The sequence below is a fragment of the Heteronotia binoei genome, chromosome 3 (genome assembly GCF_032191835.1).
Source record: "Heteronotia binoei isolate CCM8104 ecotype False Entrance Well chromosome 3, APGP_CSIRO_Hbin_v1, whole genome shotgun sequence".
Taxonomy (NCBI): Eukaryota; Metazoa; Chordata; class Lepidosauria; order Squamata; family Gekkonidae; genus Heteronotia; species Heteronotia binoei.
Window position 1 is genome coordinate 66,916,451 of NC_083225.1, and position 22,606 is coordinate 66,939,056.

At 37.9% G+C, this 22,606-nt stretch overlaps 1 protein-coding gene across 5 annotated transcripts in view; it reads left to right on the plus strand.

Moving 5' to 3' along the window:
- The window catches only part of WWC3 (WWC family member 3), an 89,531-nt gene extending 68,265 nt beyond the window's left edge, over window positions 1-21,266 (plus strand). For 3 of the 5 annotated variants that reach the window (XM_060233951.1, XM_060233947.1, XM_060233952.1), the window contains 11 exons: window positions 1,792-1,863; window positions 2,624-2,710; window positions 5,469-5,661; window positions 10,021-10,188; window positions 10,605-10,756; window positions 10,885-11,038; window positions 12,754-12,918; window positions 14,355-14,447; window positions 14,842-15,072; window positions 15,481-15,608; window positions 18,093-21,266. In XM_060233951.1, coding sequence (XP_060089934.1) covers window positions 1,792-1,863; window positions 2,624-2,710; window positions 5,469-5,661; window positions 10,021-10,188; window positions 10,605-10,756; window positions 10,885-11,038; window positions 12,754-12,918; window positions 14,355-14,447; window positions 14,842-15,072; window positions 15,481-15,608; window positions 18,093-18,159 — 1,510 coding nt within the window. In that variant the 3' untranslated portion in view covers window positions 18,160-21,266. Of the gene's footprint in view, window positions 1-1,791; window positions 1,864-2,623; window positions 2,711-5,468; window positions 5,662-10,020; window positions 10,189-10,604; window positions 10,757-10,884; window positions 11,039-12,753; window positions 12,919-14,354; window positions 14,448-14,841; window positions 15,073-15,480; window positions 15,613-18,092 lie in introns of those variants that run through there. The other 2 variants (XM_060233949.1, XM_060233950.1) reach the window with 2 other exon arrangements.
- Window positions 21,267-22,606: the final 1,340 nt, after the last annotated feature.

The following is a 22,606-nucleotide window of genomic DNA, read 5'->3' on the forward strand; positions in this document are numbered from 1 at the left end:
TGCTGTTCGTAGGACATATTTGTTCTCAGTAAAATAGAGCCATTTTAATGAAGAAGATACTGAATTTATACCCTGCCCTTCACTCTGATTCTCAGAGTGGCTTACAGTCCCCTTTACCTTCCTCCCTCACAATACATACCCTGTGAGGTAGGTGGGGCTGAGAGAGCTCTCACAGAAGCTGTGCTTTCAAGGACAGCTCTGTGAGAGCTATGGCTGACCCAAGGCCATTCCAGCAGCTGCAAATGGAGGAGTGGAGAATCAAACCCGGTTCTCCCAGATAAGAGTCTGCGCACTTAACCACTGCACCAAACTGGCTCTCTAGCGGCATACTCTAAAAACTTTGGTCATGTGCTTCATGTTAGCCTTTGACAAATGCTACCTAGTGGCATACTCTAAAAACTTTGGTCATGTACTGCATGTTAGCCTTCGATAAATCAAAGGAGGCTTTGGCAACACATTTGAGAAGTCCACTGATTCAGTTGCAATAAAGCATACTAGATTTCATTTTAACCAGAGTATTTTAAAAAATACACTTCATATAAGTAAAATTTTTAAATATCAGTTGATTCAGGATTTTTTTTAAAGGGCTTGAATCCTTCAGGAATAGTATGGGATGCAATATAGAAGGCCAGTTGCGGTACAAAGGAAAAATCAGTGGGTACTGTTCTCTGTTATTCTTGCACAAGTGATTTGTGCAAACTCTTCTGTGGTTGCATCTCTAATTACATCCTACTTTATACCCAAGGCTTCCTCTGGGGTGATGGATACAAAGATTTATTCCATAGGATTCAACTCAGTTCTCTAGATCCAAGTTTTTTAAGTATTCAGGATGACTCCCTAGAACTGTTTCCTGGGGACTCATGAGTGATATGTACCCTGTGTCATGGGAACTTCTTGCTTCAAACACAGTACCCATTTATACATTCTCTCAATTTATGTATTCGGTCTACAATGCATACCACCCCTTCAATATGATCACATCTGTGTAGTATTAGAATTTTGATCTACAGCTGCTTTAAAAATGTAAGAAACCATTGAGAATCGTGACAAGTAAGCATTTGATACACATTTTATTTGACCAATTTAAGAATATTAGGAATACATTTTAGTGCTAACAATAAAGGCTGTGCAAATTGACCATGTTTTGTAGAGGGAGGCCCCTGCTAGATTCTAGAATGAACTGTTACGTTACATGCAAAATTTCCCCCCTAAATTTGTAAAGCTGTGACATGTTGGAAACAGGAAGAAATGAGCACATGCAGCAAGAGCAAATATAGGATCTAAAGCTCAGGATGTCTGTACTGAATGATTAGAAAAAAAAATTCTATAAACAATAGATACCTTTAGCCCTGAAGAGAACTGCAAGAATATATCTTAAATTCCTAGAAACTTGATTATGGTGCCTAGGAATGGGAGGGGGGGGGGACTATTTTATTTGTATAGGAAATTTTATACTGAATTTCCAATATAACAGTTAAATTTAAATTACAAAGAAGCTGTGGAACTCAGTGATATGCTAGCATAATGAAAGTTCCTTAAGTGTGGCAGTCAGAATTCACTAGCTGTGCCACACATGCAAACATATACACACACTCAAGACATGGTACTCCTCTACACAAAAACTTAAAGTGAATTCTTATGCCCAAGGATTAAAGGCTGGCTTCTCTGAGATGCAGTTGAAATCTATACTTTGTATACTGTGAATAGCTCAATTTATTTCATTAGAAAAGGTAGTAAACTACTGTTCTGTGATTAGATTTCTACTGCTTATCTGTTTTTCCTTTTACATAGGAATGAGGATGTTGAAGAATCATTGTATGGTGATGCTGTCAGTGAAGAGCCAAAAATGCAAGTTGGATTTCTGTGAGTATTGTTCTTCTTCTTTGTCCATTGTTAATTACTAAGATGGAAGCCATGGTTCATGAGTTACTTAATGTTAAGAGTTGTGACTTTAGAGACTATGGAGACAGAGAATAAATATAATTTGAGCTGCCTTCTAGAATATTCTTCTTTGTTCCAAAACACAGAGACTTCTGGTGATGGCTCCTTTAGGTTGCTTTGCTGTATTTCTTCACATCAGTCTAGAACAGCACAATTAGCTTTTTGCCCCTGTGAGATCTCGCACAGCCTGAATAAGTTCTCTCCCCGCAACCTTAGCTGTTTGACTGATCTGCTCAGCAGCCAGTAGTTTAAATAGACACTTAAACCAGCCACCTGTCATATAAATGTCATAAATAAATGCTTTGTTTTAATAAAACCTGCCAAGGGGGGGTTGCACATATGCACTTGTCCAAAAACCCAGAGCAAACTTGTTCAGCAGGCATTCACAGCTAATAGGCATGAATTGAACAGACTGAGTAATCAGTTCATGTCTGATTGACATCATTGAACATGGTTTCACTGTCAAATATGTTAGTGGCAAAATTCGCAGCATCTCTCATGTAAACTGGTGATCAGATTCAGGTAAAAATAATACTTTTTTAAAATGCAGTAGTTTAAAGAACAAGGTAAACATTCTTTTGAGCCAACAATATGATCCTGGTTTTTCATGATATTTCATCTGTGTAGTCTCTGTGAATCCCATGTTGGGCAAGTAACTCATCAGACAACTTTTTTTTCACAGACATGACAGTGGAAGTGAGTGCCTGCTGGTTCATGTGCTACAACTAATGAATTTTAGTGGTCTTGCTGTGAAAGAAGGCTGTAAAATGTAAGCTGAATATTTTTTATCCATGTTGTCAGGGCTTTTTTTGAGCCAGAACGCACCGGAACACTGTTCCAGCTGGCCTGGGCAGCATTCCGGCTCAGCCTCATCGACTTCCCTCGCTGCCTGGCGGGGCTCAGGGAGGCCAGTTGCACTAGCGCGGGGGCCTCCTGGCATCGTGCTGTCTGGCGGAGCTCGGAGAGGCCTGCTGTGCTTGTGCGGGGGCCTCCCGATGTCGCGCTATCCTGCAGGGCTCAGGGAGGCCTGCCGTGCTTGCACGGGGGCCTCCCGACGTCCGGGTGTCTGGTGGGGCTCGGGGAAGCCTGCTGCGCTTGTGCGGGGGCCTCCTGACATCACACTGCCCAGCAGGGCTCGGGGAGGCCTGCCGCACTGGGGCAGGGCCTCCCGACGTCCAGCTGACCGGCGGGGCTCGAGGGGCCAAGCTGCAGGATCGAGGTTTTGTGGGAGTCAGCACTTTTACAGGTGAGTTGCTTGCATCCCCTTTCTTTCAATCTCTTTATTTTTCCTTTCCTTTCCTTTCTTTTCTCTTTCTTTCTTGCTCTTTCCCTTCCTTTCTTTAACTCCTTCCCTCCCTTTTCCTTTCTTCCTATTTCATTTCTCTTTTTTTCTCTTGTTTCCAACTGTCTCCCCCCCTCCTTTTTATTCGTTCATTTCTTTCTTTTTGTCAGTCTTTCTTTTCAACTCTTTCCTCCCTTTCATTCATTCATTATTTATTTCTTTTTGTCAGTCTTTCTTTCCAACTCCCTTCCTCCCTCCCTTTCTCCCTCCCTCTCTTTCTTTCTTTCTTTCTTTCTTTCTTTCTTTCTTTCTTTCTTTCTTTCTTTCTTTCTTTCTTTCTTTCTTTCTTTCTTTCTTTCTTTCTTTCTTTCTTTCTTTCTTTCTTTCTTTCTTCTCTCTCCCCCCTTTCATTCATTCATTTTTTCTTTCCATCAGTCCTTTTCATTCATTATTTCTTTCTTTTTGGCAGTGTTCTTTCTTTCTTTCTCCTCCTTTCATGAATTCATTTTTTTCTTTCTGTTAGTCTTTCTTTTTCTCTATTTGCTTTATTTTCCACTCCCTCACTCTTTCTCTCTGTCAATATTTTTTTCCCCTGTTTGCCTTATTTCCCACTACCCCCCTCTCTCTCTCCTTCTCTCTTTCCAGCTCTCTCCCCCCTTTCATTCATTCAGTCAGTCTTTTCTCCTGTCTGTTTGCTTTATTTTTGTTTTTTTCTTTAAGCACTACACCATGCTGGCTCTGTAATAGTGTGTTGGAATTTGATTTTTCCCCTGGGATTGCTATATATTTATGGCTTTGTGTATATGTATATATATATATATATATATATATATATATATATATATATATATATATATATATATATATATGTGGCTATATATTTCTGGACTTTTTCCAGTGCTAGAATATCTTTTTTGAGGTGTCATAACTAGAATTGTTACCACACCCCAAAAAAGACATTATACACTTTTGGTGATGCCAGAGGTGTGGCCTAGTATGCAAATGATGGCGATGTCAGAGGTGTGGCCTCACATACTAATGAGTTCCTGCTGGGCTTTTTCTACAAAAAAAGCCCTGCATGTTGTTGTAATTGATTTTCCACCTAGTGTCTCTCTTTTCATGTATATTGTCTCTTGCAATGTCAAAGTATAACAAGCAGTTTCCAAATGTCTATGTTTGTATTTTTCATTTATATAGCAGTTCGTTTACTAAACCTGTTAAAAATTGAATCCTTAAGAGAATAATGCTAATAACCTTTGTTACAGTGAATGTCTGAAATTCGATGAGTTTCTCTGTGTGAACATTGACAGTCCAGGCCGGTTTTGCAGTGGCCAAAAATACATAAATGCACTGTTCTTTGTTAACAGTTATTGGAGTGCGATTGTCAGCATTCACCTAGTATATGCCTCAGAGTTGGAAACTTATGCCCTTCATTGTGCCAAAAGAGTTTTCTGGTAATAGAAGCTTTTTAAAAAGGAAAATTAGATCTGAAGATGAATTCTTTTTGCACAAGATTTGCACAAGTGTAAGCGATAGAACGGCTACAGAACCTACCATGTACAGCACTGTGAATTTGAGTAACTTCATTCACTTAACCCCTCAGCCAGGGCAAGCTGATGCTGCCCTGTCCTCTTCTTGTTTGTGGACACAGACAAAAGTCCAGCTGTCCTGGAGAAGGCATAAGGAGCACAAGCCTGGCAACTGACCATCCAGTTGTCATCAGGGTAGAGTGAACTAGGAAAAAAACAGAAGATCACCATGAGAACTGGGGTTTGGGTGGGATGCCAGCCTAGGTATTACTATACCAGAAGAGATGGAAACATCTCAGTATTTATGGTATTTGACCATTTTGTATAAGATACCTTTGGGGGTTTTTCAGGGTCATAAGGCAAAGTAGAATTCTATAAATAACAATAATAGTTATTTTGTCTCTGTTCATGAATCTTTGGAGCTCATTCTCTTTGATCAGTAATAAGTAAATTTCATACACACTAAGACATTCACAAAGTTAATTAGGGATTGTTAGCATTCACTTGTGAACACCATCAGTCATAAAATTGTGGACATTCTCTGTAGTGTACAGATATTTACAGAATCTTTGTTACAAATAAGCAAAGTGCTTGTGCTATTAAGAGAACTTTGAGATGTAATAATGAGATTTATGTTTTGTTCCATTTTACTTAGCTACTTAAAATGACTATAGTGCCATCATTTGAAATTGTTGACTTTATTTTCCTGTTCACAGACATGTGAGAATATATTTACCATCTCTTGAGTCTGGCACTCCAACCACTTATTGTTCTAGAGCTTTGGAATTTCAAACTCCATTAATATTTAATGAGGTCTTCCGGATCCCTGTTCAGTCAAGTATCCTGAAGCTAAAATCACTACAGCTTTACATCTGTTCAGTTGGCCAGCAGCAACAAGAAGAATTGTTGGTAAGGGAGGGGGGGATCTTTTTCTGAAACTTCTAGTGAATTATGCATTACTTTTTTTCCTTATAATTTCAAATGGAATTTCAAGGTTTATTTTTTAAAATATGTAACTTGTCTTTCCTGTAGCTCAGAGCAGCATATAATGTAATCTAAATGGTATACTATAATATTCTAAGAAAGAAAAAAAAGGGGGAATACAAATAAATACATATCTCCTGTTTCATAGGAGATATTCAAATATGGTTTGCCATGGCCTGCATCTGTGTACAGATTCCCAACCAAATACTGACCAGGACCGACCCTGTTTAGCTGACAAGATTGTGCTAGCCTAAATTGTCAATGTATAATTCTATTTTGTGCTCTTTGTGGTGTGGCTGTGTTTCAAAGGGATTAATAATTCCTTTACTAATTTTATTGGGGGAAATGTCCTTTTTTTTTTTACAAAATACATAGAATAATGGCTTTATGAAATTTTTCCTTTTAGGACTGTCATCTGTACAGCAGTAAACAAAGCACAGCCACTTGCTCCTTGCAGTTTCTTCTGCAAACAAAAAAGCACTTTGTCATAAAACAGTAATGGAAAAATCCACCCATTTTATTATGGGCGTGTGTGTCCAAGATGGTATAATGGATGTTGTGCCCAAGATGGTATAATGGATGTTGGAGGTAGACCCCTCCCCCCATGTGGATTTCCCCCTAGAAAATACTGCTCCTGGGATACATTATTAAGTGCCTGGGAGAGATACAGCCCCATCTTCTTTCCAGAGAAAGACAACCTGATAACATTCTTCAGAGACTGATATAAGATATCAAATACCTTCAGGATTTTGTCTCTCAGTATGCCCCCAGGAGAGCTTTACTCTTGGGGAAGCAAGAACCTCCTGGTGGTCTCCCGCCCAAGCGAGATCCAACTGTCCTGAACCAGAGCCAGGGCTTTTTCAGCTCTGGCCCCTACCTGGTGGAACTCTCTGCTGGAGAACATCCATGCCCTGCAGGCTCTGCTCTTTGCACAGGGAATACGAGATGTTTCTCCAGGCATTTGGTTGAGGACAGAGATGGTACAGTATGCAGTCTGGCACTCTCATACTCTCCACACCTCCACCTGCAGGGACTTGCAAACTTGAATGCAATTTTTACCATGGAAGGGTGGCCAAAATTTGAATTAAATAAATAAATACATAAATATTGGGGGAGGGGGGGGAGTATCTAAATGGAAGAAATGTTGCATCTCCTGTGAAAATGTCTATCTTTGTTCAGGGTATTTGGAACAAGCTTTGGATCTTGTGAAACAAACTGATTTTTGTCTCTCAAAAATAATTTATTTTGTACTATTTTTTTCTGAATTTGCTAATTTGCAGATAATGCAGCCAATCTAATGAAGAAAAGATAGCCAATTCATTGCTTTAGTAATAGCAGCTAAAATTATTTAGTTTTTTCAAAAGAAAACGAAGTAACATTATTATTAGTAGTAGTATTTTATCTACCAAAGTGTGGTTATGATACACTGATTTACTTTTCTGTTATTTAAGCTAAATGTGTGTGTCTGCTTAAAATGCTAAAATAATCCTTACAACACTAAAATAATCCTTCTCTGCCTGAATGATGTCAATATTTATGGAAGATGACAAAAGATATATATATATATATATATATATATATATATATATATATATATATATATATATTGGCCTGAGAAATTCTTTTTAAATACAGAGCATATTATAAACGTGCATTTGTCACTGAATTCTTTGAATAATTTGCTATAATTTAGCAGTTTTCTATATTTATTTTAAGCACTTCTCTGTTATGCTTGATCCACCTGTTTAAATACAGCTCCAGGGAGCATTCTTCCATGAATGCAATAAAACAAATATTTAACATATTTTCTAACATTTTCTGTGTGAGTGCAGAAATAAAGTCAGTATTTCTGAATGGCTTTGTACAGCTGCTGAATTGTTGCATACCATTCAGACTTTAAAAAAAATATTTATACCCATGCTTTTTAAACAAAAGAGCCCCCTACTGGTATGTTGTTAGGAAGCTCAAAAACTAGAGGTAAATGTAAACATAAATAATACTAATAATATTTTTTAGAATTTTAAAATACATTTGTTTGCACATAGAAATTGAATCCAAAGAACTATAAGCAGAGCTTCACTTATGGATCAGAACTTTCCCATCTCCCCCATCTTCTACAGCCTTCCACGTTACTCAAGAAGCCTAGTCTGAGAACAGAAAAGCCCCTTGTATGAGCCAGAGTGGATCTAATTCATAATATCTCTTAGAAATTATGGTAGAATAAATGCATGCTCTATTCAGGACTTCCATTCTCTTGATGTAGAAGGCTCTGTCAAACATTGAGTGTACTTCTTTACAGTACATCAGTTATTTTTCTTTCCTCTTAATTTACTTTTCAAGCATTTTCTCCCCACTCATTCTCTAAGAGGTATTGTAGTATAATAAAAAGCATTAAAACATCTTGGACTTGATTTTAGACATCATGTAAAACACAGTGTGACGTTTCTGCTTGGTGGTGCTACTGTTTCCCTTACTCTTGCAGGTTTCCAAAAACAAACAGTTATGACTGCTGCCAGCAGAAACTCTGAGAGTATAGCTTGCTAGACAGACTTGAACATCTAGTACCCTGAATCTATGTTGTCATTTAAGGCTCTGCCTAGCTGCTGCACCTCTCACTTTGCTCCCACAAGCTAGCACCAGGACAATCTATTGCAGTGTCACAATTCTGATGTTGTGCTATTGATAATGTGCATTTTTGAGGTATTGTGCGCTAGAGATGGTAAGCCTGCACATTAGCTGTACCCATTACTGCACTTTAGATATCAAGATTGAATAGTCATAGGTGGTTTGTATCTGCCCTGAGCCCATTTTTGGGAAGGACGGGATAGAAATGTAAAATAATAAATAAATAATAATAAAATTATAGAAATCAGGTTGTAACCATTCAAAATATCAGAAAATTTAAACAAAAATAAGACTATATGGTTTGTTCAAACATTGGGTTGCACAAGGATATAAAAGAAAAGGTTGGAAAAATGCAATCTTCTCACCCTATACTTGGCATTTATCTTAAATGGTGTTTGATTAGGATAGCATTTCTTGCATTTGCAGTAGATAAGCTTCTATCATTACCTTAGTTCTCAGAATTGGGACTTCCCTCCATTGTCCATATGGACACGGTAGAGTCTTAGGTAAAGCCTGAGTCCTTCATGTCTTGTACCCATCCAAGATGAAGAGCTTTCCCCCTGTGTCTTCTGCTGTCCTGGGTTGTTCTATCTTCCTATGTCAGCCATTTAGCTCTCTACACTTCTGTCTTCTGAGGTGTGAGATTCCAGCACAGTTGTGAGATTAGCAAACTGTTTGCCATAAGTAAGAGCCTGAGTGCTCTGTGCTTTGAGTGATGGGTTTGTATGAGAGGTGGGGGGGAAGAGCACAGTTGATTAAACCAAAATTTGTACAGGCAAGTCAGGACTGAGTGACCTATGAGATGAATCCTGGATTCCCAAGCTAACTATAGTTAAAATAAACCATGGTTTTGTATTGTATCTAAAGCAAGACACTAGCTCAGTCTTCATTATTCACAGGGCTGATGTGAAGATAAATTGCATTTGCTCTTAGTAAATAGGATATATATCCAGGTGGGCAGCTGCGTTGGTCTGAAGCAATAGAACAAAGTAGGAGTCCAGTAGCACCTTTAAGACCAACAAAGTTTTATTCAGAATGTAAGCTTTTGTGTGCATGCACAATTCTTTATATGAGGAATGAGGTACAGTGAGCTGAGCTTCATATAGCTGGTAGGTGGTAGTTTAGGGTGCAAAATTGTACAAAGTTAAAATCCAGTGGCAGAATAGGAAAACCTTATGAGAAAGAAATGCCCTCATTTTGGCCCAGGCTTACAAGCAATATAATAATTATCAGACATTCTCACATTCTGACATGTTTCTGTTTTATTGGTTTCCCACGCTAATGCTACCCAGATCAAAGGTTTGCTCAATTTGTTAATTTTGCTATTCTGCCACTGGATTTTAACTTTGTACCATTTTGCATCTTAAACCACTGCCTCCCAGCTATTTGTAGCTCTGCTCACTGTACCTCATTCCTCGTCTGAAGAAGTGTGCATACACATGAAAGCTTACATTTTGAATAAAACTACATCAGTCTTAAAGGTGCTACTGGAGTCCTACTTTGTTAAATAGGATATAGGTACCGATTGTAAAATAAAGCATGCAAACCTGTTTTGAGCATTCCAGTGAACATTTCCTATGTTAAGTAAAAGTCTTGTACATAGGAAATATTGTCACTAATTATAGCAGATGGACTGATCTTGCTTTATCACCTTCACAGGGCATTGCTCAGATTAGCCTTGCTGGCTATGAGAGTTCAAGTGAAATGCAGCTTAACTGGTATCCTATCCAGATCTTCAATGGCTCAGATTGTCAGCTGACTAAGGATAATCCCAAGTGTGAAGAAAGCACTGCTCAGTGTTCTGAAAACAAAACCACAGTGAAAATGGTAAGGTGTTAAACTAAGCGGCTTATTGAAAAATCTGAGCCATTCCACATTGCCATATTTAAACACTAAAGTTACATACTTTGAAACTCTGAAGTAACATATCCTGCTTTGTATAACTGGTCTGGTGCAGATCACACACTGTCATCCCTGTGAGCCATAAAGTGCCATCAAGTTGCAGCAAAGGGCTTTCCAGCCAAATGAGATGCAGAGGTGTTTGCTATTGGCTTCCTTTGCAGAATCCTTCCTGTTCCAAGTACTGGCCCTGCTTAGCTCCCAAGATCTGACTGCCATCTTCCAGGATCTGTAACATGCCATTTTCCCTCCCCCATCATCCCTATACTCCCAATGAAAAGTTAGTTATGATTCAGTCTCTGAAAGAGAGTAATATATGTTTTGAATCTCACTTTCCATTCCAGGATGCTGTGACTGCCCTATTAGCTAAGACCAAAGCTCAACTGAAAGCTGTAGAGAGAGAACTAGCGAAGGAGAACGTGAAACTGGAATACACAGAAGAGGAATTACTTGAGATGGAACAAAAGGAAGATCAGGTGGAAGCTGTGTCGGAGAGGTAACTTTTAAAAATAGAGTTGATAGAGAAGATGAAGTTTGAGATTACAAGGAGATAAAGAGGGTGTCATATCTTTCATGGTACAAATCTGACAAATTTCAGCTGTGCTGTGTATCTTTTGCCTGCAGAAGTTGGCAAGCAGAATCAGTTGACAGTGGATGTAGTAATTGCACACAGAGCAGTCCTCACTACCCAGAGGCTTATTGTGGTGAAACATTACATATGTTTGTGGGTCAGACAGATGAATATACTTCTGGAAAAGTCCAGCCTCCTCCTCTAAAGGTAAGTGTAAATAATACCTGGATTGTAGTCCTTTGCATTTTGATCCTTCCTTTTCTGCACAATGAACAAGACAGCACCACGGCCATATCACAGAAATGAAGGACCATCTCTGCTTTAAGAAAAATATCAGACTATGGTAAGAATTGTTTTTTGGCAGAATGTTGAGGTCAGAGAGATGTGCAACAATAGGCTCTATGAAGGTTTTCTGAGACTTAGGTTAGAATGCCTGAGAACTATTAGAGAAAATTTACCCAAATATGAAGTAGTCCCAGAACCAAGTTCTCCAGTCATTGACTAAGGGCATAGTGCAGTTCTTCCAATGTGCCGCAAGGGCCAATCCTGCCACTGTTGATAGCCGTGTTAAGTCTTTCCATTGAGATTTTATTTGGTGGCATTCCTGACCGCTAATCTAAGAGTGCAGCTTCAGGCAGCAGCAGGAATGGTGTTCCTGTGATTGTGTTGATCTCCTTTACAGTGTTTTCCCAGAATGTTTTAACTGTGGGGCAAGACCACCATGAATGTTTAAAATCGCCTATCTATCCATGCTCTTTCTAGCAGTTAGGGGATTGGGACCATTTCATTTTGTAGAGCTGTGATGGCATATAATACCACCTTCTGGCTGTTTTTATGGAATAGAATTTAATATTGAATCTTTACCAACAATTTCAAGAACATGAAGGCTTTGTTCCTCTGTTGCATGTTAGATTGGTGATTCTCTTGTCTTAGATTTGGTTCTTTGAAAAACCTTGTTTGTATCCTTTATATTGCTTTGACGTGCCCTATAGTCTTTGATGACACAGGCACTGACAATACATTGACTTGTCATAAAAATCTGAAAAAGATTATATTGAAACAGGAAGAAGGACAATGTGCTCCTGTTTTCACATGATCAAAGCAGTGCCTTTGGTCTTTATACAACTTGTGTTACTGGGCTGCTTAGTATTTTTGACTTTGTAAGCTCTGTTGAACTGTGTAGCCTCTTTTGGGCTGTTGATATTGTGATATTCAAATTGTGTATGCCTTGGGATACTTAGCACATTCACACATATTAATTTTGAATAAATTGCATTTTATTATAACAGCATTGGTTCAATTGTTTCTTCTGGCCATGGTGTTCTCTTGTTCATTGTGCTTCTTACACCACATTTGATCCTTTTGTTTGCCCACCTTTTCTGCAAGGACCTCATTTTGACTGTGCCCTCCTTTATTTTTTTTATTCTTTAAAGTAGGCTAAGTTGAAGAGAGTGATTGGTCTAACATAACCCTAAAAAGCTTCTTGTGGAGATTTGAAACCTGGTCTTTGTCTCCTAATCATTCATTGTACCCATTATGCCACCGTGACTCTCATGTTCCAGCTTTTACCTCCTTGGTCTTTCCAATCTGCATCTTGGGGTGGTTTAGTATAGTTTTCCAAGCCAATGTAGCCTCTTTTTCATCTCTCTAGAATCCTGACTCCAGTACGTTGGGTTCAGGTGGGATGCAGTTCTAATATGTGGCATAGATTCCAGTTTCTTCATATTAGGGTGGGTTGGAGTTCTCTCATTCACATCACTGTTATTGATATTCTAGTGATACTTTTTTTGTTGGTGCCTCAGTAATTGACAGTGGGGTGGGGCAGTTTACTATTAAAGAATCTTATAAGCAATATGAAATGAGGTTGTGCTTTTCTTTTGGAAGAATTGTAATAGAACATTTTGGTTCTGAATCTGATGTAGGTGGATAAGGAGACCAACACGGAAGATCTCTTCCCAGAAGAAATGGGTTTGCTTCACAAAAGCAGAACTGGCCGTCGATCCCGAGGGTCTGCATTTGTTCGCAGTAGTACTATTGTTCGCTCACAGACATTCTCTCCTGGTGCACGAAGTCAGTATGTTTGTCGTGTGAGTAGAAATCACTTAATCACATTCACCTCAAATGAGCAGATTTGAACTATGATTTAAAACTGAATTATATTTAAAATACTGTATCATTGCTGTAATATCACCTAAGAACAACTGCGTTTCCTGAATGAGGACACAAGGTTAGATCTCACAGGAAAATCTTCTGCCTGAAACCTTAGAAAACTGTTATCAGGACATATGAACGTTCTGGGTATGTGTTTCTGTGTTACTGGGAAAAAAATATTTTAAGCAGAAAGCTGTTTAGTACATATCAAAGATTTCAGGTTTTCATGGCTGGTAACATCATTAGGGTTTGTAGAATCTTTCGGGATCAAGTGCCGTGTTTTCCTTCCAGCTGCGGAGAACATCCTCAGTGGCGTTGCAGCCGGAGCAGGCGTTCAGACCTTCTTGGCTGCTGTGCATTGAGTGGGGCCCCACTCAATGCACAGCAGCCAAGAAGGTCTGATCGCCTGCTCCGGCTGCAACGCCACTGAGGATGTTCTCCGCAGCTGAGAACGAAACGAAGGAAAACTTTCTCCAGTAGAACACGGCACTTGATCCCGAAAGATTCTACAAACCCTAATGATGTTTAGTACATAATTTTGTCCTGCACTTAGTATAAAACTACTATTCTCCCTAGTAGGTGGAGAGGCCTTTGACTGTCCTGTTTTCTTGCTTAGTAGGCAGAGCCAGCTTTTTATTGGTTTCTGCTTGCTTTGGAAGCAGGTTTCATGCTATACTTCTAGGGATTCAGTCTTTTGATTTATTTTGTGTGTGTGTGTGTGCATGTCTCTGTACATTTTTTCCTTTCTCATTCTTGGACACACCAAACCTGGGAAAGCAAAGATAAACCACAGCTGTGGGCCTGCATCTGATGAGTCCATCATCATCTCCACTGATTGGAGCCTTTGTCTTACTGGCCAGTCCTTTCCTCTCAGGCTGGATCAGATAATTTACACCTCAGTTTCTCTCACAGATTAAGGCTTTGGTTTTTAGTGTAGTTCAAGAGGCAGTGTTATTTAAGCAAAGTGCCTCTTGTACTACACTAAAACCTGTGAATCCTGTTGGTTTCACTCCAGGACTCCAAGGAAAAGACTATGCAAGAGACACTCCTGGGACTGCAGTTGGTATCTGAAGAATCATAGACCATTGTCTGAAAATTCCTCCTGTAGCTTGGATACCCAGAAATTTTTTATGTCTTCAAGTGACTCTGATAGCCTCAGACTCTTCTGTTTGCTGAAAATCCTCTCAGGTCCCTTTACCTGGCAGAATTTAAGCTTTCACTTTCCTCAGGAGAAGAACAGCAGAGGCAGTTTTCTGTGGGAAGGAATTTTGGGGTTCCTATGATGTATGCCACTTCTAGCAGGGCTATTTGTTATTACCTCTTGCTATTGCCTATTACTGATAACTTGATGTGTCTTATAATTTTCTGTCAGCTATACCGTAGTGACAGCGACAGTTCAACCCTGCCACGAAAGTCACCCTTCATCAGAAATACTTTGGAAAGGCGAACGTTGCGTTATAAGCAGGTATAGCATATAAAAGTGAACAGTGCAGAGGTTTTACACTGTTGAGACATTTTGGTGGAATGAAGTGGGATACCCTGTTTGTGGGGTAGGGTGGGATATAAATTTACTAAAATAAAATAAATTTTGACTTCATTTAAAATATTCTTAATAATGTTTTGATATTACGATATAGTAAATGTGACTTATAGTCATGAAAGAAATGGTCACAGTAGTGAACTAATTTTTAGATTTCTGTTGAATGGATTTAGCTTGTTTGGAGGGCTACATGATGCCTTGTAAGAGAAGACAATCTAAAAGAAACACAGCTTGTATTCAGCTGTCTGGCACTGATTCTGTTTGTTCTTCTGTTAGTGAATTTGGGTCTTACTGCCACACTTTTGTATTAATTTTTCAGCAGTCCTGTAGGTCGTCTTTGGCTGACCTTATGGAACGGACATCACTAGACCTGGAGCTGGATCTCCAGGCCATCAGAACAAAGCAGAGACAGCTGAATGAGGACATATGCACTCTGAGAGAGCTGCAGCAGCGCCTGGAGGATGCTCAGCGTAGAGGGCAAACTGATCTGCCTCACTGGGTGCTTCGGGATGAACGATTCCGAAATTTGCTTAAGGAGGCAGAGAGACAGGTATGACACTGTTTAGGTTTAGATGATCATGTGTAAAATAACTGAGATAAGGAACAGGGCTTTATAAGAGTTTTAAAACAGTGATATTAGTAAATGTTACAGAAGTACTGTTTAATTTCAGTGTCATAGAGAGTGAGATATCATTCTTTGTGCAGCTGTTTTTTTCTCTCTGTCCTGCAAATGTTGATTGCCAAGCTCTTCAAACAAATGTGCGATGCATCTGGATAGTGACATTGTTAGGAAATTGGGGGAATCCAGTAAGCTCAGATGAACTTTATTTTGCCCTGCCTTAGGTATGAGTGTGAAAAGTAATTGACTCCAGGATGCTTTCCAATGAAGAGAATAAGCTTTCATATTACATTTAATGCTTTTATTCATAATGTGTATGTTCTTCTGTTTTCTCTTTAGACAAGACAGACCAAATTTGAACATCGTCAACAACAAGCAGCTGAAAAATTGCTCAAGAAAGTATCCAAAGAAGTGTACCAGCTACGAGGTCAAAACCAGAAGGAGCCTATTCAGGTGCAGACCTTCCGGTAAGGAGTCAAATATCCCTAATAAGTTTATCCTTTCAATAGATTTTAATCTGTTGTTACGTCAAAGCATCATCTTCCCTGATGTTCATGTTGCTAACATCCTATGCCTTGTTATTACCTTATTTCTTCTCTATGTAATGTTTATACCTACACATTTCTGTGGCTTGAGTTCATGTACCTCAGGCAAACTTTGTATGAGTGTCATAGAATTCAAGTATTGTAATGTTCAAAATGGAGATATATAGTAAACTAATATTTGTAATGAATGAGTGACTTATCAATATATCTATATCTCAAGTGTGGACAGATCTACAGATATCTAAATCTGTTCATTGGGCCCACGCTGGTGCATTGGGCTGGTGCAGCCCCTCTGATGCAGCAGCTGACAAGGAGGTATTGGGGTGGAGGGAAGAGATATGGGAGAAATATTGTCAGAAAAGGGGAGAGTGGAGAAAGAGAGGTGGCAGGTTGATGGAGAAGGGGTGAGAGAAAGGGGGATGAGGTGAGATTGTCAGGAAATAGAAGGGAAAAAATTGATAGAGAAGGAGAAGGGGGAAAAGAGAAGGAGGAGATTGTCAGAGAAGGGGATGGTGAGAAAGATGGAAGATGGTCTGAGAAGGGGGAAGAGAGAAAGAAGCAAAGATGGGAAGGGGGATGAGATGCATCCTTCCTGCAAGTTTTTTTTGTGGGTCCCTACTTGTAAATATTCTGAAATCATGGGGGACATTGTGTGTTGGTCCCCAGGAAGCCTTGCATTAGAAACCATGCAATGAGATATGGCTCTGATTTTTGTATCTGTTGTTTTTTTAAATGTCAAACTGTGGCTTATTCAGCAAAAAATTATGTTTAGAATATACTGGACAACCCAGTGCCTTTTTAGTAGAGAACTATGTAATGCATCTAATTGCTGCTGTTATAGTTCCTGTGGGGTAGCTCTTAAACATATATAGTTGGGTCTGTCCAGTTATTTGGAATATCAATTTTGTATTAGAATATTCATTAGTATTTAAAGATGTTTACATGCTTTTAAACTATCTGTCTGTCTCCTGGAGACTAGCTGATGATTAGTGAAAATTGACCCTCTGTGCCTTTACTGTTACAAAAAGACTTCTGTTACTGAAAAGATAAATGCCCATCTCCGCTAATCTGGTGGGTGAATTGAGGACCTTAGAAGCTGGTCGACATTTGAATATATTACATATAGAAGACAATTGTGCATGGGCATATTTTTAGATATTTGAAAACCTTTTATATATGCTTATTATCTGTAGACTTGCCAGCATTTTTATAGTCTGTGAGGTAATCTGGAGGGTTTGATTTATAGTAATTTTTAAAAATTATGAACAGTGTAACATAAAAACAGATGGCTCAGAACATCAGACTAGAACTAGTTCTTCCTGAGATGATACGACTTCATGTTACTGCTGAGATCATATACTTAAGTGCTCTTCCATGCAAAAATTTCCCTGTAGATAGAAATGGAGTTATCAGAGAGAATGCTTCTAGTTGGTCCATCTTAATTTAAAGTTTGCAAACCAAGTTAGAGACCCAGCACTAGGGAAAACATTTTTCAAAAAATATTTATTCACTTCATTTATTGTTTGCCTTTTTAATTGAGACTCAGGGCGAATTCCAGAATTAGAAAACAGTGCAAAAGAAACTAGTATAAGACATATAGTAAACAATGAAACAAGACTGCATTACAAAACTAAAGAACAACAAAAGAAAAGCAATATTGTACACTCAGTAAAAGGGAATTGAAAGAAATGCTTGAGAATTTTCAGAGACATTAAAACTATAACCCTTTTAGCAGAGCTTTTTTTTTGTAGCAGAAACTCTTTTGCATATTAGGTCGCACAGACACCCCTGATGTAGTCAATCATCCAAGAGCTTACAGGTCTCTTAGTGCAGGGCCTACTGTAAGCTCCAGGAGGATTGGCTATATAGGATGTGTGGCCTAATATGCAAAGGAATTCCTGCTACAAAAAAAATCCCTGCCTTTTAGTAACAAAATAGGAACAAAACTATTTACTTTGCTGCTGATGTAAAATATAGGAGTCATGTTTTCAAGATTTCTGGTGTTTTCTGTTGTTTGCTGTTTGCAAAAATATATACACATTTTAGAGCTAATTTGCAAGTCTGCACACATTGGCTTACGTTTAATGGAAATGTATTAAGCAAATTTAGAGTGTTTATATAAAGACTGTAAAAATAAAAATGCCCTCACTTCTATAGAGGGTTTGTGTATGATTTGACAAGCGTAGAAAACTTTTGTTGTCTCTTTTAACATCATGAAACTTAAAACTGCTATAAGATTCATCGTTCTGCAATTTCTCTAAGGAAATGTCTTTAAACAGATTGAATGTAAGCAAAATTTTTAGGTAAATTCATTTGAATTTGTTATCACATTGAGATTGAGAACTGCTACTCATGTCAGTTATCACTTCTAACTAATAATCTCTCTTTCCCCACTCCCATTGACAGGGAGAAGATGGCATTCTTTACAAGGCCAAGGATCAACATACCTCCTCTGCCAGCCGATGATGTATGACATGTTACTTTGTAAACATGAAGTATTTCTCTATTTGTTCTTATTTTAAGATGAAGTTACTAGGCTAGTTAAGTTTATTTTGTAAAATTGTTGCGCAAAGACTATTAATATACACATTTTGTAAAAAAATTAAAAGTAAACAAAAACATATATATATATATATATATAAATATATACATATATATTTTATAATAGTGACTGCAGCAAGGCTTGGTTTTTCCTTGTTGTGAAATTGACATCTCTGATGACAACTTATTTTATATGGGGAAAAAAATCAACTATCCTGTTAGAGCTTGTACAGTTTTTATGCCATTTTATTTGACTTAAAAGGCTGGAAGACAGAAACAAAGTGAGTTCAGGCAAATTCACTGTATTGTAATTTATTTATAGTAACTCATTTTCCTTGAAGGAAAATCTACTTTAAGATGTGTTTTAAAGACTGAAATTTTGTTACTCAGTATTTGTCATACAGTAGAATGGAACCATTGAGCTGGTTTTGTTTCTGATAGCTGAAATGAAAATACTATGTTCTCAATTTGTCACTTTTTAATCAGCTTTGCTGTCTAATAATGTAACATGTATTTTGGCACTGTCTGAAATTGAAGTATCACCTGCAGTATTGGATTTTTTAAAAAAAATCTGTTAAAACACAAACACTGTATGGCGCACTTAAATTTTCTTATTCTGCGTTAGTAGATTGTTCTAATTTCAGTGGTGTCAAATATGTCTTTAATGACTTTAACATGTTTTTTCCATTTAACGAGGGAAGGAACAAGGTGACAGGTCTCTATTTAGCTGTTTTTAGGAAAGGGGCTTGTGAGTTTACTGTATTAATGAAAATATAGTATTAATAGAGTTTTTTATGCATATGTTACAGAAATCATCTAGGTCTGGATTCAGGAAATCATCCCAGTTATCACAGAACTACTCATTTCCTTAGAGTTCCTCCTAGGTCTTACATTCCAAGCTTTATTTTGTGCAGTAGAATATTGCTTTCTTAAAAGTATGATTCAAAAAATAAAAACCAATTTTGCATCTGATGTTTAATCCTAGTACCCCAGTGAAGTGGGACCCATTTCATATAGTGTGGATCCAACAGCAGCTTGTTTGGAGAAGCACAATAAATTAATGTGGTTTTTGGCTGTGATTCTACTCTGCAGAATAATCCAGATTTTTTACCTATCCTTTTCAGTTTTTCAAGCTTAGCAGAAAATCATCTGTATATTTTCAGTGTTTTTCTGATTATCTTTACTAGAAATCTGCTGGGGTTTTTGTTTTTGCTTGGAATGAAAACCAGGGCTTTTCAGGGTTCCACATCTGCTGCTATGCAAATTCAACCATGTGGAATTCTCCTACAATCTTACAAATATAAACCAAAATGCTAGGGGTGAATTTGTTAATTTTAAACTTGTTGCTAATTCCTTCATTTGTTCAGTTTCTGTTTATTTCTGTTCTATGTAATACTTTTGTGTCACACATCATTTTACACTGTAAACCTAACTTTTGTTGGACTGACCTGTAGTCCTAACTTTCCTGGCCTTGCATTTCATGCATGATTTTAAAGACATTGCTATTTTTATAGCACAAATACTGGATTAATTGTCTTTGCTTGTTCTGGAACCAGTGTAGACCCCCACTTTGTCCCTGTGTTGTCCCTGAAGGTTCACTTGTTTCAGAACAATATTGGTGTTGGGGGAAAGTGGGGGAAAGTGGGGAGGGAGCTGCAAGAGGAAGCAGGAAGGTCCACAGATAATTGGAGGCACAGCACTGTTAAAGTTCCTTTAAAATTAATAGAATGGCAATATGGACTAAGAAAAAGGTCATTGAATGTCACCTTAGATCAGTTGGGGGTCCCTTGCTTGTACTTCTCTGTTAAACATTATTAACATTGATCTGTCACCTTAAATTCCTGAAAAGTGCCGCTTTTTGCGTCTTGCATGTGTATGAAAGTGTACGCTATTGTATTCAGCTTCAGTTTTCCAAAGAATTATGTCCTACAAAAGGAAGCCTTATCTCTTTGTAAAATCTGTACCATTTTTATATAGGACACCATCAAGTTGAACTTTTGGTTTTAGATACAATCTAAGAATGCCTTAAGGAGGCCTGATACCAAAGAAAAGTCATCATTGTGTCAGAAACAAATCCATATTCCCTGCAGTATTTGGTGCACAAACATTGACTTAACTTTATGCAAACTCTTAAACTTCCATTGTTATTTTGCAATAGTGATTAAGCAACATATACTGCAGATAATTATAATTCAGATAATGTCTAAATATATTAAATTAACATGAAATTTGATTTTGTAAATCACATCTGTCTTTATCTAATTGAAAAACTTGCAGCATAATCATAACTGAAAATAAAAATGTTTGGTATTATCATCAGTGCTCTATAGTATCTCTCTGGTGTGTTCAATTTTGCATACTGGTCCCATAATATTAAAACAAACAGGAAGAAACTGTTCAAGCTGGGATGGAAGCCTAAAGGAAAATAATGTTATATTCAGTAGTTAGGAGGAATAGAAACATTTGTTTACAATGGCTGCCATTTTAAATGTCAGTATTTTCCAACAATAATCAGGAAATGGTCTTGAGTTGCATTCTTGTACAGGGTAATTCTTGATCTGTTGGGGTTAAATTTCAGCAACTCTGATACTCTTTTGGGAATGTAGTAATGGAAGGCTTTCCTGCTTTTGTTCTTCAATGTGTAGGTATATGATTAGCACACATATAGAGCAGTTTTCATCATCATTATATTTGTGTGCAATAGCAGCATTTTGTTTAACATTTTGATATTTCTTGCAAAAAATTGTGATCTGCTTTTGTTTGTGTATGTTAAGTCAAATGGTGTACATGGAACTCTGCCTACTTTTGGAGCTTCCTGGTATAAAGTGTTACTGGGTTATAGTGGTGGTCAATGGACAGTGTCCCCAGTATCAAGGGAGGACAAGAGTTTGACTGTCAAAATGAATACTATTTCAGTGTGTTAAAAATAATGTACTTTACAGTATTCATTTCTTGTTTGTCACAGTTCTGAATGATTGTGTCATTTATATTTGAAAAGTATTCTGCAAAAATAATAATAATAAAAACCCTTGCCATAAATACAGCACTTTGTGTATATATGTTACAGTTAACTAAAGATAGAATTTCTGGTCTCTTATGGGGCACGAGTTCATGGGAAATAATGAGTTGGAACCTGTGGAAAACCTCTGCCCAGAAGAGGAGGAAGGCAATTTTTGCTAACTACTCTCTCCCCTGCAGCAGCAGCCCTTCTACTCCCCTTATATTGCTCCTGGAAGTTCTCCTTTACCCTACTAGTAGGTCTCAATTCCAGTCAAGAATATAAGGGCATCTTGATCCTTTTTGCACTCACTAAAGTATCTTTTTTTGGGGGGGAGGGGGAGAGATCAACTTTGATCTACTTTTGTTTCAACATGGGGCAAGTAGTTGTATGGGCTTCCTTTTCTAACACAGTGTTGTGCATTGTTATTTGATACATATTATTTTATTCTTGGACAATCACTAGCCAGATTTTTGCTGATCTTGCAGTGTTTGTTTGATGAAATATAGTCTTTTGAAGATTGTTAGAATGTTTTGCTTTGCTGTTCACTTTTTCAAAGACTGGCTTGAAGAAATGAATTACAACCAGGGGTGTGCACAAAAAAATATCAGTATGGAAAACCCAAAAAATATTGATATATACCAATATTCCCAAATCCCTATATTGGTATGATATTGAGATTTGGGAAATAATCAGTATTACTGCTATACCTTCCCTCCCTGAGTTGCACTGCAATGGCACACCTCAGCAAATGAAGGGAACTCATTTAAAGGGACCCACAGCCTTCTTTTGCAAACTATAGCCAAAATTAAATTTGTAGCAAATGTTATACCCTGCTTTTCTCCCCATCATGGACCCAGAGTGTCTCTCATTGTTCTCCTGTCTTCCATTTTATCTTCATAACAATAACATTTGCTTCCATAGCAAATTGTTGCGGAATATTCTGGAGCTAATCTGGGGCAGGATGTTTCAATTCCCATCATCATTCTGAAGCTGGTGGCCATTTTTGAGATAATTTTCAAATATTTCTATGCCACCTTTCCACACAAACTCAGGGTCCCCAAGTAAAACATTACTAACATTAAAAAGCATCTAAATACAAATATATAAAATATTTAAAATAAAAAGTAAACACACAGGGAGCAAGGCTAATAAGAGCTAGTGAAGGAACACCAAACTAAACAAAAAGGTCTACCTGCTGATAGGAGACAAAGAGTGTTTTTACACTGGCAGTTTGCGACTCTCTATCACCGCATTGGAAACTCACCTTTTACATTACCTAACGTTCTCACAATTGTTTTGCATCATTGCTGCCCAAAGCATCTACATTTGTTTCAGTGAGATGAGTTTCTGAGCTGCTGCAGCAACGTTTTTCTCCACA